The sequence below is a fragment of the Palaemon carinicauda genome, chromosome 1 (assembly GCF_036898095.1).
Source record: "Palaemon carinicauda isolate YSFRI2023 chromosome 1, ASM3689809v2, whole genome shotgun sequence".
Classification (NCBI taxonomy): domain Eukaryota; kingdom Metazoa; phylum Arthropoda; class Malacostraca; order Decapoda; family Palaemonidae; genus Palaemon; species Palaemon carinicauda.
Window position 1 is genome coordinate 134,041,626 of NC_090725.1, and position 15,009 is coordinate 134,056,634.

Genomic DNA, 15,009 nt, shown 5'->3' on the forward strand with positions numbered 1-15,009 from the left:
ATACATCATGCAAATTTACTCACTGAATGTGTCTTAAGTTCGTTTTGGGAAAAAAAAAAAACACAAAGGATAGCCGTATCGACCGTGCTTTTATCACTGTACCAGTATAATAATCGCAAAGAAGAACTAAGACAATAAACTGATAAATACATGACATCAATAAATTCTACAAATCGAGGAAACCATACATGTATAGACATGTAACCTAAAAAATTTGTGTTGACCCTGATCAAAAGCAATTGATTAATATTTATAAATGATGAGATACTATGCAAAAACAAGGGGGGTAGTTTGAAACCAGGGGGGTAGCTTGAAACTGGCTTCAAATTACCCCCGGGGGTACCTTGAAACCGGTTTCAAGTTACCCCCCCGGTAGTCTGAAACCGGTTTCAAACTACCGGGGGTTAAGATTTGGAGGGGGTAATTTGAAACCGGTACACCGGTGTTAGTGTATGGATCAGAAACTTGGGCATTAAGACGAAAAGAGGAAGCAAAGCTTGAGAATAGAAATTATAATGCTAAGGTGGATTATGGGAATATCACTGTTTGAAAGATTGGAAAATAATGGAGCAAGAAATATGGCAGGTGTGGTAAAGTTTATTGAGATGATAAGAGTGTCACGACTTAATTGTGTGAGCAGGTGATAAGGATGGACGATGGAGAGGGAATGAGGAGGGGTTGGGGGGAACCTGTGATGGGGAGAAGGTCAAGAGGGAGGCAGAGAATTAAATGGTAAGATAAAGTGATGGATGATATGGAGAGAAGTTTGGTGGGAGAGGATGTATTTGATTGAAGGCATTGGAGACGGTGCATCAGGCAATAGACCCCTTAATGTAGAGATTACGATGGGGAAGATACATGTGTGTATATGTATATATATATATATATATATATATATATATATATATATATATATATATATATATATATATATTAGCGAATGTCGTTCAAAAGAGAAACATGACTTCCAGTTAATAACCCCCTTCTGCTCCTCCTTTCTCATCTTCCTCATGTCAACCCAAACTCTCCTCAGTGGTAAACTTAGAGTTGTTTTGTCATTTTTTTCATTGTGAGTTATTAATTTGTATACATTTCAGTTGCTAGAAGTTTTAAAAACTTTTAAAAGGAGTGTATAGGTTTATTTGTATTTATGGACATGGAAAGCATCGAATGAATTTGTTTTTATTTCCAATGTGAAAAAATTGTTTTAGAGTACAGTACAAGCATTTTAGTTTACGAGCCCTCCCCCTATACGAATTGAACATAAACTGAGGTACTACTGTCTTTGCATATATATATATATATATATATATATATATATATATATATATATATATATATATATATGCAATACACCAAATTTCATCCAAGTAGTTTATTACACATGACAATTACTTTTATACACACACACACATATACATAGTGCCATAGCCTCTATACCATGGTCTTCCACTGTCTTGGGTTAGAGTTCTCATACTTGAGGGTATGCTCGGGCATGCTTTTCTATCTAATTTCTCTTTCTCTTGTTTGGTTAAAGTTTTTATAGTTTATATAGGAAATGTTTATTTTAATGTTGTTGCTATTCTCAAGATATTTTATTTTTCATTTTTCTTTTCCTCACTGAGCTATTTTCCCTGTTGGGGCCCCTGGCCTTGTAGCATCCTGCTTTTCCAGCTAGGGTTGTAGCTTAGCAAGTAATAATGATTATATATATATGTATATATATATATATATATCCATTTATTTATTTATTTATTTATATGTATATATCATCATCATCAGCAGCAGCAGCCGTAACTAGTCCACTACAGGTCGTAAGGCCTTAGTCATATCCTTTCGTTCGTGTCTGTTTATAATCTTTCTATGGCAGTCTGTACCAGCAAACTTTCTTAGTTCGTCAATCCAACATCTTCTCTTCCTTCCCCTGCTTCTTTAGCAATCTTTTGGGAACCATTCTGGTATGTGAAGAATTTTTTTCGCTCTTCTTTCTTTTGTATTTTGGGTGCGCTCCCAGTATTATAGTTACCCCTTAAACATTCGCTCCCACCTTTACGTTTTCTTTACCGAAACATCGGGAGAACTATCTTAAACTAACTAAACTCGTTGACAATAGCGTACGCCATGTTCGTGATGTCACAGCTTAGACACTCACAGCAAAAGCTTTACGCCGGCGTACAGTGGTTCTTTCCTCAAACTACGTGTGTCGAGATAAATGATTAAACTGGTTTTGAGTATGATTTTAATACTGCTGACTTGAATGCAGCTTTTATATCTCAATATTAATTCAAGTCTGTTTATTTTAAGTTGTATGCCCATCGTATACAGCCCATTTCTAATTCCTTATTTAAACTATTAATTTTTAGCAAGTCAGAATAGGTAGGATTATTGTTTATATATATTGTCTTAGAGCAGTAAGATTTCTCTAAGTATTTTGTACAAAAATCCTGCCTCCTTCTCACTCCTCACAATGTTGCATTGTCCTGCCCAAAAGTCCCGATACGGCACCGCTATTGCGTTATCTTACGCACCACGAGAATCGCCTGTTTTGGAAGGTGAAGACAGGTGAACCCTCATGACCTAAGGGTCACCCCATTGGCACAGGAGCCATAGCTGAGTCCGGCTGACCAACCTGGTCAGTCAATCAGTGCATCTCTGGCTCACCTACCCCCACTGGACTCCCTCCAAATGAAGGACCAGGGAGTTTTCGTGTCCAGGCAGGGGTGATAAGGAAGAAGACGAGCCTGGGAATTGTTTCGGCGAGGCCCTATGTACCAAGAAGCGGGAATTCCAAGGGTCGGCTAGTAAACAGCAATTTACAAGCAAACAATTTGTAACAGTCATTCAAGGATAAGGGCTGTCTTTCTGTAAGGAGTGCATGTAAAACACGTGGCCACTAGTTTTCCCCCCATTTTTAGCTGAGATTAATTTTGATTGATTTAAGTTTAACTTGCGTTTACATATTTCGGGCTGTGTGCGTGGGATTGTGTATACAGATTTTGAGATTAGCACAGTCTTGGGTCACAGGGCAGCGTGTCTGACCCCATTTCAATCATTAATCATTGCAGAAGACCACGAGTCTAAGCAACTATATTTTTTTATTATTTTGCCTTTCATTTTATTACATTTTGTGTTTGGTTAATGCTCTTTACCTGATGTTAAGATGTCCATTTCTTTCAATGTAAATTTGTGTAATAAAGCAAGATTAGGTTAATTACACCTTCGTATTTTTACTCCATCATTTATTTGATTATGCCTATTATGAATATTTAATCTCGGGATAGTATACCCGATACTTTGAAAGGAGTAAGTCTAAATACTTTAAGAGTAATAATGTGTTAGCGAGTGGCTTGGTATTGAATCTATATGCTTCGTAGGTAAAGATCCATATCTTTAACTTTTACTATACAATACATCACTGCTCCCATCCAGTGCCATTGTCTCAATAATTACTTATTGTAAAATTCCTGTCCAACATCTCACTGGGGTCCCTGGGACGGAGCCAAAACAGAGCCTAAGTGTGTAGATGACCTTAGACCTGACAAAGCTAGAGTAGGCCATCAACTTACTTTTATTTCACGTGTGGAGTTTTCAGGCCTCTGGATAGAGTACAGTTTTTTTTTTTTTTTTTTTTTTACATTTAGAGTGAAGTTATGTGAACTACAATATCAAAGTTATTAACTGGGTGTTTGTGCCTTGAGTGATATTGCTCCTTTTCCTCCCCTGCTGATCTTTACCTTGAACGTACGCAGACTTTCCCAGAACAACAAGTTCCCACTCATCAATTAAATATAAATACAATTTCTCCATATGTTATTCATAATATATATATATATATATATATATATATATATATATATATATATATATATATATATATATATATATATTTATATATATATATATATGCTAAGGCACTTCCCCCAATTTTGGGGGGTAGCGACATCAAAACAACTGAAAAAAGGGCACCTTCCCTCTCTACGTTCCTCTCAGCCTGACAAGGGACTCAACCGAGTTTGGCTGGTACTGCTAGGGTGCCACACCCCACTTTCCCCCGTTTTCCACCACAGATGAAGCTTCATAACACTGAATCCCCTACTGCTGTTATCTCTGCCGTCATCCAAGGAGACCAGAGGAAGCAGCAGGGCCTACCCGAACTGCGTCACAATCGCTCGCCATTCATTCCTATTTCGGGCACGCTCTCTTGCCTCTCTCACATCTATCTTACTATCACCCAGGCCTTTCTTCACTCAACCAATCCACTCAAACCGTGGCCTTCTTCTTGCAATCATCACCTTCTTTAGCAGACAGCCATTTTTCATTCTCTCAACATGGCCAAACCACATCAACATATCATATCCACTCTAGCTGCTAACTCATTTCTTACGCCCGTTCTCACCCTCACTACTTTGTTCCTAATCCTATCTACTCGAGATACACCAGTCATACTCCTTAGTCACTTCATCTCAAACACATTCAATTTCTGTCTCTCATCAGTATATATATATATATATATATATATATATATATATATATATATATATATATATATAGGCTATATATATATATATATATATATATATGTATATATATATATATATATATATATATATATATATATACATATATGTATATATATATATATATATATATATATATATATATATATATATATATATATATATATATATATATACTATATATCATCAGCAGCATCTGTGACTAGCCCATTGCAGGAAGTAAGGCCTCATTTATATCCTTTCACTCGTGTCTGTTTATGATCTTTCTATGCAAGTCTGTACCAGCAAATTTTCTTAGTTTGTCCAGCCTTGTCTTTTCTTCCTTCCTTCCCCTTCTTCTTTTGCAATCTCTAGGGAACCATTCTGTTATTTTTAATGTCCATCTATTATCTGTCTTTCACATTATATGTTCTGCTCATGTCCGTTTGTTTTTCTTACATGTTTTTAGAATACCCTCTACTTTAGTTTTCTCTCATATCCCTGTTGTTCTTTTTCCATCTCTAGTGTTATTCCCATTATTATTCTTTCTATAGCTATTTCATTTGTAACTACCTTATGTTCTAAGATTTTAGTAAAGCTCCCAGTTTCTTATGCTAAAGTTAATACAGGTAGGACCATTTAATTAAATAAATTTTTTTTTAGAGACGTTGGCTACTTTAGTTCTTGATATTATAATTAGAATATCCTCTCCTTTAGTTTGCTCTCGTATCCCTATTGTTCTCTTTATGTCTTTAGTGTTATTCCCAACATTATTCTTTCCATGGCTCTTTGAATTGTAACTAGCTTATGTTCTAAGGCTCTAGTAAGTTTCCAAGTTTCTGATACAAAAGTTAATACTGGTAACTATCTGATTAAATGCTTTTCTTTTTAGAGAAAGTGGCATTTTACGTTTCATAATCTTGTTTTGTTTACCTAAAGCTCTCCATCCCATCCTTCTTTTTTTTTAAATTTTGGGCTCATGTCCAAGGGAAACACTTACTTTCTGTAGACACTGTGAATAATTTAGGAGACGTGAGGTCTTCCTTTTTAACTCCTTTGTCAATCAAAATTTTATCACTATCTTTATGTAGTTTTCTGGTTGCTGTACTTCCCGCATAGATATCTTCAAGGGTTTTAACAAGATTAATCTATTCCTTGTCTTTGAAGGACTTTCATTACTGTTGAAGTCTTGACGGAATCAAAAGCTTTCTATAGTCAACATATGCTATATATCTTAGTTTGTCATACTCTGTTTTTGTTTTCCATTACCTGGTTAATTTCATTGATAGTGCCAGGTGTTAAATACCCACTTCTAAAGCCGGCATGCTCTCTTAGTTGATTAAAGTCTAGCTGTCTTTCTATTCGGCCTAATAAGGTCTTTGTAAATATTTTATATAATACGTAGAGTAAACTTATTGGACAGTAATTTTCAGGTATTTTGTATCTACTTTGTTGTGAATTAGTACTATAATAAAGTTTTGCAAGCCTTAGGTATACTGTAGAGCATTCTTGCAGATATTTTGTGCAATGATCAGCAAATTTTACTGCTATGAAATCTCCTCCATCTATTGTTAAATCAATTTTTAGATGATAATCTCCTTTTAATGCTTTCATTGCGTCTCATACTATTACATTTGGTACCGGCTCAGGTGTTTAATTACTTCTACCGGCAAAGTTATTTCTTATATCAATATTGTATGGGATTGTATAGAAATCCTCTGCAATTTTTATCACTCCATCTCTTTTGTTGATAATATTCATAATAGCCTACATACATATACGGTATATTCAACAACAACAACAAATGAAGCCATTTCTTGTACACTGAAGGACAAAGGGCACAGACATATCAATTCATGTCTAGTGTTTGGCCAGTTTTCATCACCACCCTGACCAGTGCCGATTGGTGTTGGGGGAGATTTTTGTCTGATTGCTCACTGCAAACCAACCTAGTATAGGTGGCCTTACTAGTACAGCTTTGCTGGTACACAAACTTCCACGATATTAAGGTATCCAAACTCAGATAGAGACATATACAGTATGTACATATATATATATATATATATATATATATATATATATATATATATATATATATATATATATATACATACATATATACCATGTATATATATATATATATATATATATATATATATATATATATACATACATACATACACATATATATTACTAGCTAAGCTACAACCCTAGTTGGAAAATCAGGATGCTATAGGCCCAAGGGCTCCAACAGGGAAGGAAAAGAAATGAATAGATTGTATATGAGAAGTGATAATAAAAAATAAAAAATAACGACTTCAGTAACAACGTTGAAATAGATTAATCATATATAAACAATAAAAAGAGACTTGTGTTAACCTGTTCTGCATAAAAACATTCACTGCAAGGTTGAACTTCTGAAGTTTCACCGACTCAACTGCCTGAGTAAGTTCATTTCACAATCTGGTCACAGTTGGAATAAAACTTCTTTAATACTGTGTAGTGTTGAGCCCAGTGATGGAGAAGGCAAGACTGTTAAAATTAACTGGACACCTAGTACTACTTACAGGATGGTACATTCGGGTAAGATGTGAATGCAAAGGATGGTCAGAATTATGGAAAATTTTATGCAACATGCATTAAGAATTAAATGAACAGTGGCACATAATGTTAATATCGAGATCAGGAATAGAAAATTTAATAGGCTGCAAGGTTTTGTCCAACAAATTAAGATGTTAGTCAGAAGCTGAATACCAGACAGGAGAAAAATACTCAAAACAAGGTAGAAGGGAGAAGGAAAGAATTATATTGATCAACAAAAGACTGTCATTAAAGCCAATTTTTGTGCAATTGAAGCACACGGAGTGTGTTTCTCAGAAGAAAATTTGCAATTAAGAATCACACCTAAAGTTCTAAAGGAGTGTTATATAGTTAAGGAAACAACCTGCTTGCAATTAGTTTTAGTGTTTTGTTGGGATTCAGTTTCATGCTCCACAATTTGCACCATGCACTAATTTTAGCTAGATCTCTATGAAGGGATTCAGCAACCCCAGATACACGTTCAGGAGATGGAATTGATGTAAAACGAGTAGCATCATTTGTATATGCAGCAAATATTTTGATAGGCCAAACCTAGTATAGTATGAAAAATAATGGGCCGAGAACACAACCACGAGGAACACCAGATATTACATTCCACTTCTCAATATGGTGCCTATGATCAATTCTTTGCAATCTATAACTCTAATATTCAATAATGATTTAAAAAAAGAAAAAAAGACCCACCTACGCCCAACTGTTCTAAGTTTGAAAACCAGACCCTCATAATTAACTCGGTCAAAAACAGCGCTAAAATCAAGGCCAATCCTTTGAATTTCCTGACCACATTCAAGGAATTTCTGTAAAGAATTGGGCATTGTAAGAAGGGCATGAAATATTCCAAGGCCTTTGCAAAAACTAAATTGCAAAGTAGGGAGCAGAGTATTATTGTCAGCATACCGATTTAGACATTTTGCAAAAAAGCCATTAAAAAACTTTAGGTAATTTGTGAGTTACGGAAATTGGATAGTATAGTAATAAGTCAGGCTAGAGATACCATAAACACATTTATGCAATGGACTAACATTACCAATTCTCAAGCAGGTGTAAAAAAAAAAAAACTCATGTTAACTTGTGAGAAATAACAGATGACTTAGGAGCTAAGAAACAAGGTCTTTATAAAAGAGAAAGGAAAAATACCATTTGAGTCTGCACAACCAAATTGATGTTATCAATACAAGCCTATTACTTTACTGGGATTTTCACCATACCAACCCGCCTGTTCCTTGTGTGTGGTCCAGACAACATTAAGTGACACAGTCTGACAACAGAGACAATATGGCTTAGTTAAGGTGATTATCATGTACAACATTGAAAAATTTATTTTATTGAAAAAGATTGGGTCTTAATCAACAATCTAAAGGTCTTGAAACAATGTATTAAATAATAAATTCTAATTTTTAGGCTACAGGCACCGTTGTTTCTGGTGGAGAATCCAGTATAGGTGCAGCCCATACCACTACTGTTGGAGTTTCTCAGCCTTCTGTAGTGGCTCTAACACCAAAGCAGAAGGTTAGTTTTTAGTGTATAACATTTGTTAGTAAATCATAAGTAGTTTTAGTTAGGATGTATAGCTTTATTTTCCTGTCCAGAACTTTGAAATGTATTTTTTTATTTTATTTATTTACTCCAATTTACTAAAAAGAAAAGTTTAATATGCCAAAGAGCAGTGAATACTTTTCCAAGGAGAATAAGACACTTTATTAAAAGGATATTCATGTTAACAGCATGCGTTAATAAATTCACATAGCCTATATTAAAAACAGCTGTTAATGATCAGTAATGTACAGATAAAAATTACTCCGCAGTGGTCATCATTAAAGATGTCAAAGGTACAGTATGATTGTGATTTTCGTTATCATATACCATTTGTAGAGTATCCATTTGCCCTTATAAGTTCAACATAAAAGTCCTTCTCATTTATACTTATTAGCAGGGGGGATATGATCACAGCTCTATTGTAGATGTGTCTTTGTTATGCTAATTCAGATGGATTTATTAAAAAGATCCCTGTACTGCACCATCATTTTGAGATGTTCTAGAGTTTTACCGCTAAAATTTTCTTTACTTTTTGGATGAATAGAAAAATAGAATATCTTTTAAGAATAATTATTTACCTTGCAACCTTTATATATTAACGTGGACATAATTATAAGGTATCGTTAATTATACCAAAGACCAATCAATGTAAGCATAAACTATCAATGTAGAAAAGGATTTACAAGAACATATAGAAAATTTAATCTCTGATATCCGTGACAACAAGAGGATTCCTTAACATTCCAAAAGTTGTTCTCTTGACTTAGAATAAGGACTTTTGTTGTACTTGGTACTAACCCTTTCTGGTTTCACCCTGCTTTACAGATTTTTTATTTACTTAATCAATCCTCAGATTGATTATCAGTGACCTGCACAGTTATGCTTCTATCGAAATTTACATAGCAGAGTTACACTCAGTTTTTTAATTGAGGTGCATTTGCACTCACTCGCAAAGATGCCTTTTTACCTAGGAAAGGTTTCCTTCTAGCTGATTGGTTGCAAGTATTTTGTCCAAATAGCATCATTGTTTTCAAATGATGCTATATATGTGTTGTCAATAAATAATGTTAAGAAAAAAAAGATTATAAAGTATCGTGATGGTAAATCTAAATTCAATAACAACACCCACTAAAGTGAATGACGGGAGCTTGTTTTCAGATGTATGCTGCATGATTTTGTAACTTGTCGCATATTTTAACACAAATTTGGGATAAATTACACTGAGCATAAGAAAAACTATAGTTATAAACCTTATTTGAATGCCAGATTCTACTAAAAACATGAAGTTAATGAAATTTACTATTGGTGAAAATGTACGGGGAGGTAAGAGGAACAGCCTAATGTCATATACTGAGGCGGGCATGGAAGGGAGAGGGAGGGGTATCGCGGTTGTAAGTCTGTGAAGTTGAGAATTCGTTTATTTTGGATCTTTATGCAATTTATGGAACACTACAATATACCAAAACTGAAAATAGTGCAATTAATAGAATCTATACCTTTACAAAAAATAACAAACCCTTTCTATACAGACTTTCATCTTAGCCGTATGATGTAAGTCCGTATGGTACAGGGTTTGGTTGTTTTTTTTTTCGTAAAGGTACACCAACCATAATCCTCAGACATTTTATCTCGAACACATTCATTTTCTGTCTCCCAATCACTTTCATTCCCAACAACTCTGATCCATACATCATAGTTAGTACAATCACTTTCTCATACAGAACTCTCTTCACATTCATTCCTAACCCTCCATTCTTTTCTACTCCCTTCACTGCTCCCAACACTTCACATCCTTCATTCACTCTGACGTACATATGCTTCCACTTAACCATTTGTAGCAACAATAGTCCCCAGGTACTTAAACTGCTCTACTTCCTCAAGTAACTCCATTCACCATGACATTCTACCTAGCACCACCCTCCCTTCTCGTGCATCTCATAACCTTACTCTTACCCCACATAAACTCTCAACTTCCTTCTCGCACACACCCTCCCAAACTCTGTCACTAATCGAGCCAGCTTCTCCTCTGAGTCTTCAACCAATACAATATCAGCAAACAACAACTGATTCACCTCCTACTCATGATAACTCTCTTCTATCAGTTTAAATTCTCGATCAAGCACTCGAGCATTCACCTCTCTCACAAATCCATCAACAAACAAATTGAACAACCATGTTGACATCACAGATCCCTGTCTCAGCCCCACTCTTACTGGAAACCACTCAGTTACTTCATTTCTTATCCTAACACATGCTTTACTCTCTATGTGTAAACTCTTCACTGCTTGTAACAACCTTCCACCAATTCCATATAACCTCATCACATTCCTCTTTGCTTCCGTATCAACAATTTATCTTAAGCTTTCTCCAGATCCATACATGCAACATAAACCTCCTTACATTTTGCTAAATATTTCTCACATATCTGTCCAACTGTAGAAATCTGATCCATACATCCCCTACCTCTTGTACTGTAAAACCACCCTGCACTTCTAAGATTGCATCCTATATTTTATCCTTAATCCTATTAATTAGAACCTTACTATACACTTTTCCAACCACACTCAACAAACTGATACCCCTAGGAATACAAAACTCATGCACATCTCTCTTACCTTTGTATAGCGGAACAATTCATGCACACCCAGTCTACTGGTACCATTGACAATATAAAATATATATCAAACAATCTCAATAACCATTCAAGTATAGTCACACCCCCTCCTTTAACATCTCAGCCTTCATGCTATCAATACCAAGTGCTTTTCTTGCTCTCGTTACATCTAGTGCTCTCTTCACGTCCTCTCTTGTTATCTCTCTCTCATTCTCATCTCCCATCACTGGCACTTCAACACCTGCAACAGCAAATATATCTGCCTACCTATTATCCTCAACATTCAGCAACCTTTCAAAATATCCAGCCCACTCTTTCCTTGCCTCATACCCTACGGGCCAACCAAGGGAAAGGCCTGTGCCAACAACAAGTGTTGGCTTTAATACCCCAACAACAGCCTCATATCCTTTCAATAACCTTCCATTTTTGTCTTTCACTGTCTCTTCATTTTTTAATCCACCCTTCCTTACTCTCTTCACTTCTTTCCAAAACTACTTATTCTCTTAATACGAATGCCCCAATCCCTGACCCCACCTCCAGTCAGCCACCCTCTTTGCCTCACCTACTTTACGTTTTACTTCCACATTTTTCTCTCTATATCTCTTGTACTTCTCTACACTGTTACTTAGCAGCCATTCTTCAAATGCCCTCTTTTTCTCTTCCACTTCCATCTTCACACCATTCACTACCCTTCCTCATGGTGCCTCCAACAATGCTCTTACTACACACATTACTTGCTATCCGAACAATGTATATATATATATATATATATATATATATATATATATATATATATATATATATATATATGTGTGTGTGTGTGTGTGTGTGTGTATGTATATATATATATATATATATATATATATATATATATATATATATATATATATGTATATGTATATATAATATATATATATATATATATATATATATATATATATACTGTATATATATATGTATATATATATATATATATATATATATATATATATATACATACACATATACAACTATTCACGATTCAACACTTGTGAAACCACATATTCGCGAGAATTTTTGTAGAGCATATACAGTATACTAAATTAAAAAAAGAAAAAAAAAATTATGATTTTACAATCTATTGTAGCAGTATTTCCTTGCTAGCAATTCAACAGTGCAGTTTTTCCTCTGGCACAGTAGATTTTCATATTTTGGGTGTTTTATGAAAAGGGTTAGGTTACTATTAATTAGTTGCACCTATTCATATAAAAAGACACTAAACTAGTCTTAATTGCCCCCACAAGTGTTTGTTTACTTGAAAGCAGTGTTGCCAAATATTCATCAAATTCCAGATGAGTAAAATTTGGTAATATTTCACAAATTCCCCTTGTACACATTATCATACAAAATGAAATATTGATCAAATTAAGAATTCTCTCGAAATTCCTGTTGTTGGAATATTTTTGCTGCTATTTGCGAGACTAGCTCTAATTAGTTTTCTGCTAACTTGGTAAGGCCCAGTACAGACTATGATTCATGATGCGCGCAGTATTGAATGGATGCGTTAAAAAACGACCTTTTCAACACGAAACTGCACCGCCAACGCGTTGATGGGCCGGGTCGATTTCTGCTGCAGTGCAGCCTGCATTGCTCACTGCTCAGTGTTGCGTCAGCGTTGGAAGCGGAGAAGACGTTCGCTTAGTTTTCCAGTGCCAATGGCTTAACTGTGTTTCCCATTGAGTTTACAAGGACCAGCATTTCATTTTTCATTTCAATTATATTAATAGTAGGCTAATACTTTTATCAATAATAGTTTTATTGATTTTAATAATAATAATTTTACTGATTTTAATTATATCAATTTTATTAGCTATATATAATAATAACAGCAGAGTCTCCTGGTAAAGCGGCATACGTTGTTTTTCAATGAAAGCTGAACTACAACTAGGCAGCCTGTGTTTCCAGTGAAGGCGATTGGTTTCCTAACAAAAAACCGGTATTGTTTACAACACCATGCTCTCCATTTACTCCAACATAATGCAATCCTGCAGTTCTCATCTTTTTGCACAGTAATTAGGTTGTTATTTAAATTCTGGGAAAGCAATAATTAGCAAGATATGTTGAGGAAGGGGGAAGGGGTTATAAAAAGAAAATAGCTCGGTTTCCTCACTAAATGACTTGGAACTGACATGTCAATGTAGTCAACCAAACAGAATTTGTGATGCCAGCGTACATAAACTGAAGTTCGTGATGCCAGCATACATCTGATATACTGTATTTTCAAAATATACTTAATCAAAAATTGAGTGACTACTCAAAAGTGTCACTATTTGTAAATTGCATATTTTATGGACACTTTTGAGGAAATTAATCCATTTTTAATTAAGCATATTTTGAATATACAGTATATCAAATGTACGCTGGCATCATGAACTTCTATTTATATATGCTGGCATCACGAATTTTGTTTGGTTGACTATGTTGACATGTCAGTTCCAAGTCGTTTCCGGAGGAAACCGAGCTATTTTCTTTTTATGGCCCCTTCCCCCTTCCTCAACATATCTTGCTAATTATTGCTTTCCCAGAATTTAAATAACCACCTAATTACTGTGCAAGAAGATGAGAACTGCAGGATTGCATTATGTTGGAGTAAATGGAGAGCATAGTGTTGTAAACAATTACCAAAAAACGTAACGTCTGGCAACAAAATGTAACTTTCCGTGTATGTATGTATATATATATATATATATATATATATATATATATATATATATATATATATATATATATTATAGATAGATAGATAGATAGATAGATAGGTATACACATATAAAAATTTACATAATGGAGAAACTAAAAACATTGCAATGTGTACATACTTTATATATCTATATCTTATCTTAGGTCTCTGATTTCACTACACTCTTATCCAATGAAGACAAAATTCTGGACTGGAGAGGCCATATGCACATCAGGCATACCCAACCTGACTTCAGTCCAGAACCAATCAATTCAAATATTACATCCAACTCTAGACCATTGCAGATCATTGCTCGCCTTCAGCCTCAAAAACTTTATGGTACTGGAAAACTGATCGTTTTGATAATGTGATATAAAGGCTAAGTTTGTTTTTGTGCGTTTTTTCCTTGTTTATTTCCATTGGGATTTCATTAACTACCTTATGCGCAGTTACAACTCGGTGGATAATAATTATATATGGAAATAAGAAGTCTATTTTTTAATGTTATATGGGATAAATTTCTTTTTATTTATTCAGACGCAACACGTGACAAAATTGGTCGGTCATCTTTTTAATAAGTACAATTATTTATTCAAAATTTCAATTTCATAACATTTTCTTTTCTCAGCGTCGTATAACTAAATGCACAGCTCAAATTAAAAACTAAGAGAATGTTACTTTCGTAACGCCACTGGGAACCTTGTAGGCAGCTAGCGCGGGAAAAAAGTTAGCAGTGTTGCAGTACAGTTTAGTCGCTAGCAAGTTTTTTCTAAGGCCACTATTAACATTATCTGTTTGTATCATTTCGGAACTTTGGCAACAAAGTCATTATCAAAATATTTATTTATTATAAAATATCAACAAAATATGATACATTAAATGAATACTATATAAAACATTAATATATCTTGGCTGTATTTTGTACAATGAATTAGCTTTGGTTAAAATATGTTCAAGTTAAAGAAAACGGTTTGTTTATGCATGATAGAACAACTACAGTACTTCTCGACAATAAGTGTAACATTAATAAAATACAGTATGTA

General features: G+C 34.5%; 1 protein-coding gene across 5 annotated transcripts in view; it reads left to right on the forward strand.

Moving 5' to 3' along the window:
• LOC137651745 (transcription factor SPT20 homolog) overlaps positions 1–15,009 on the forward strand; it is a 589,276-nt gene that overhangs the window by 509,120 nt on the left and 65,147 nt on the right. For all 5 annotated transcript variants that reach the window (XM_068384967.1, XM_068384977.1, XM_068384972.1 and 2 more), the window contains one exon: positions 8,499–8,606. In XM_068384967.1, coding sequence (XP_068241068.1) covers positions 8,499–8,606 — 108 coding nt within the window. The remainder of the gene's footprint in view (positions 1–8,498; positions 8,607–15,009) is intronic.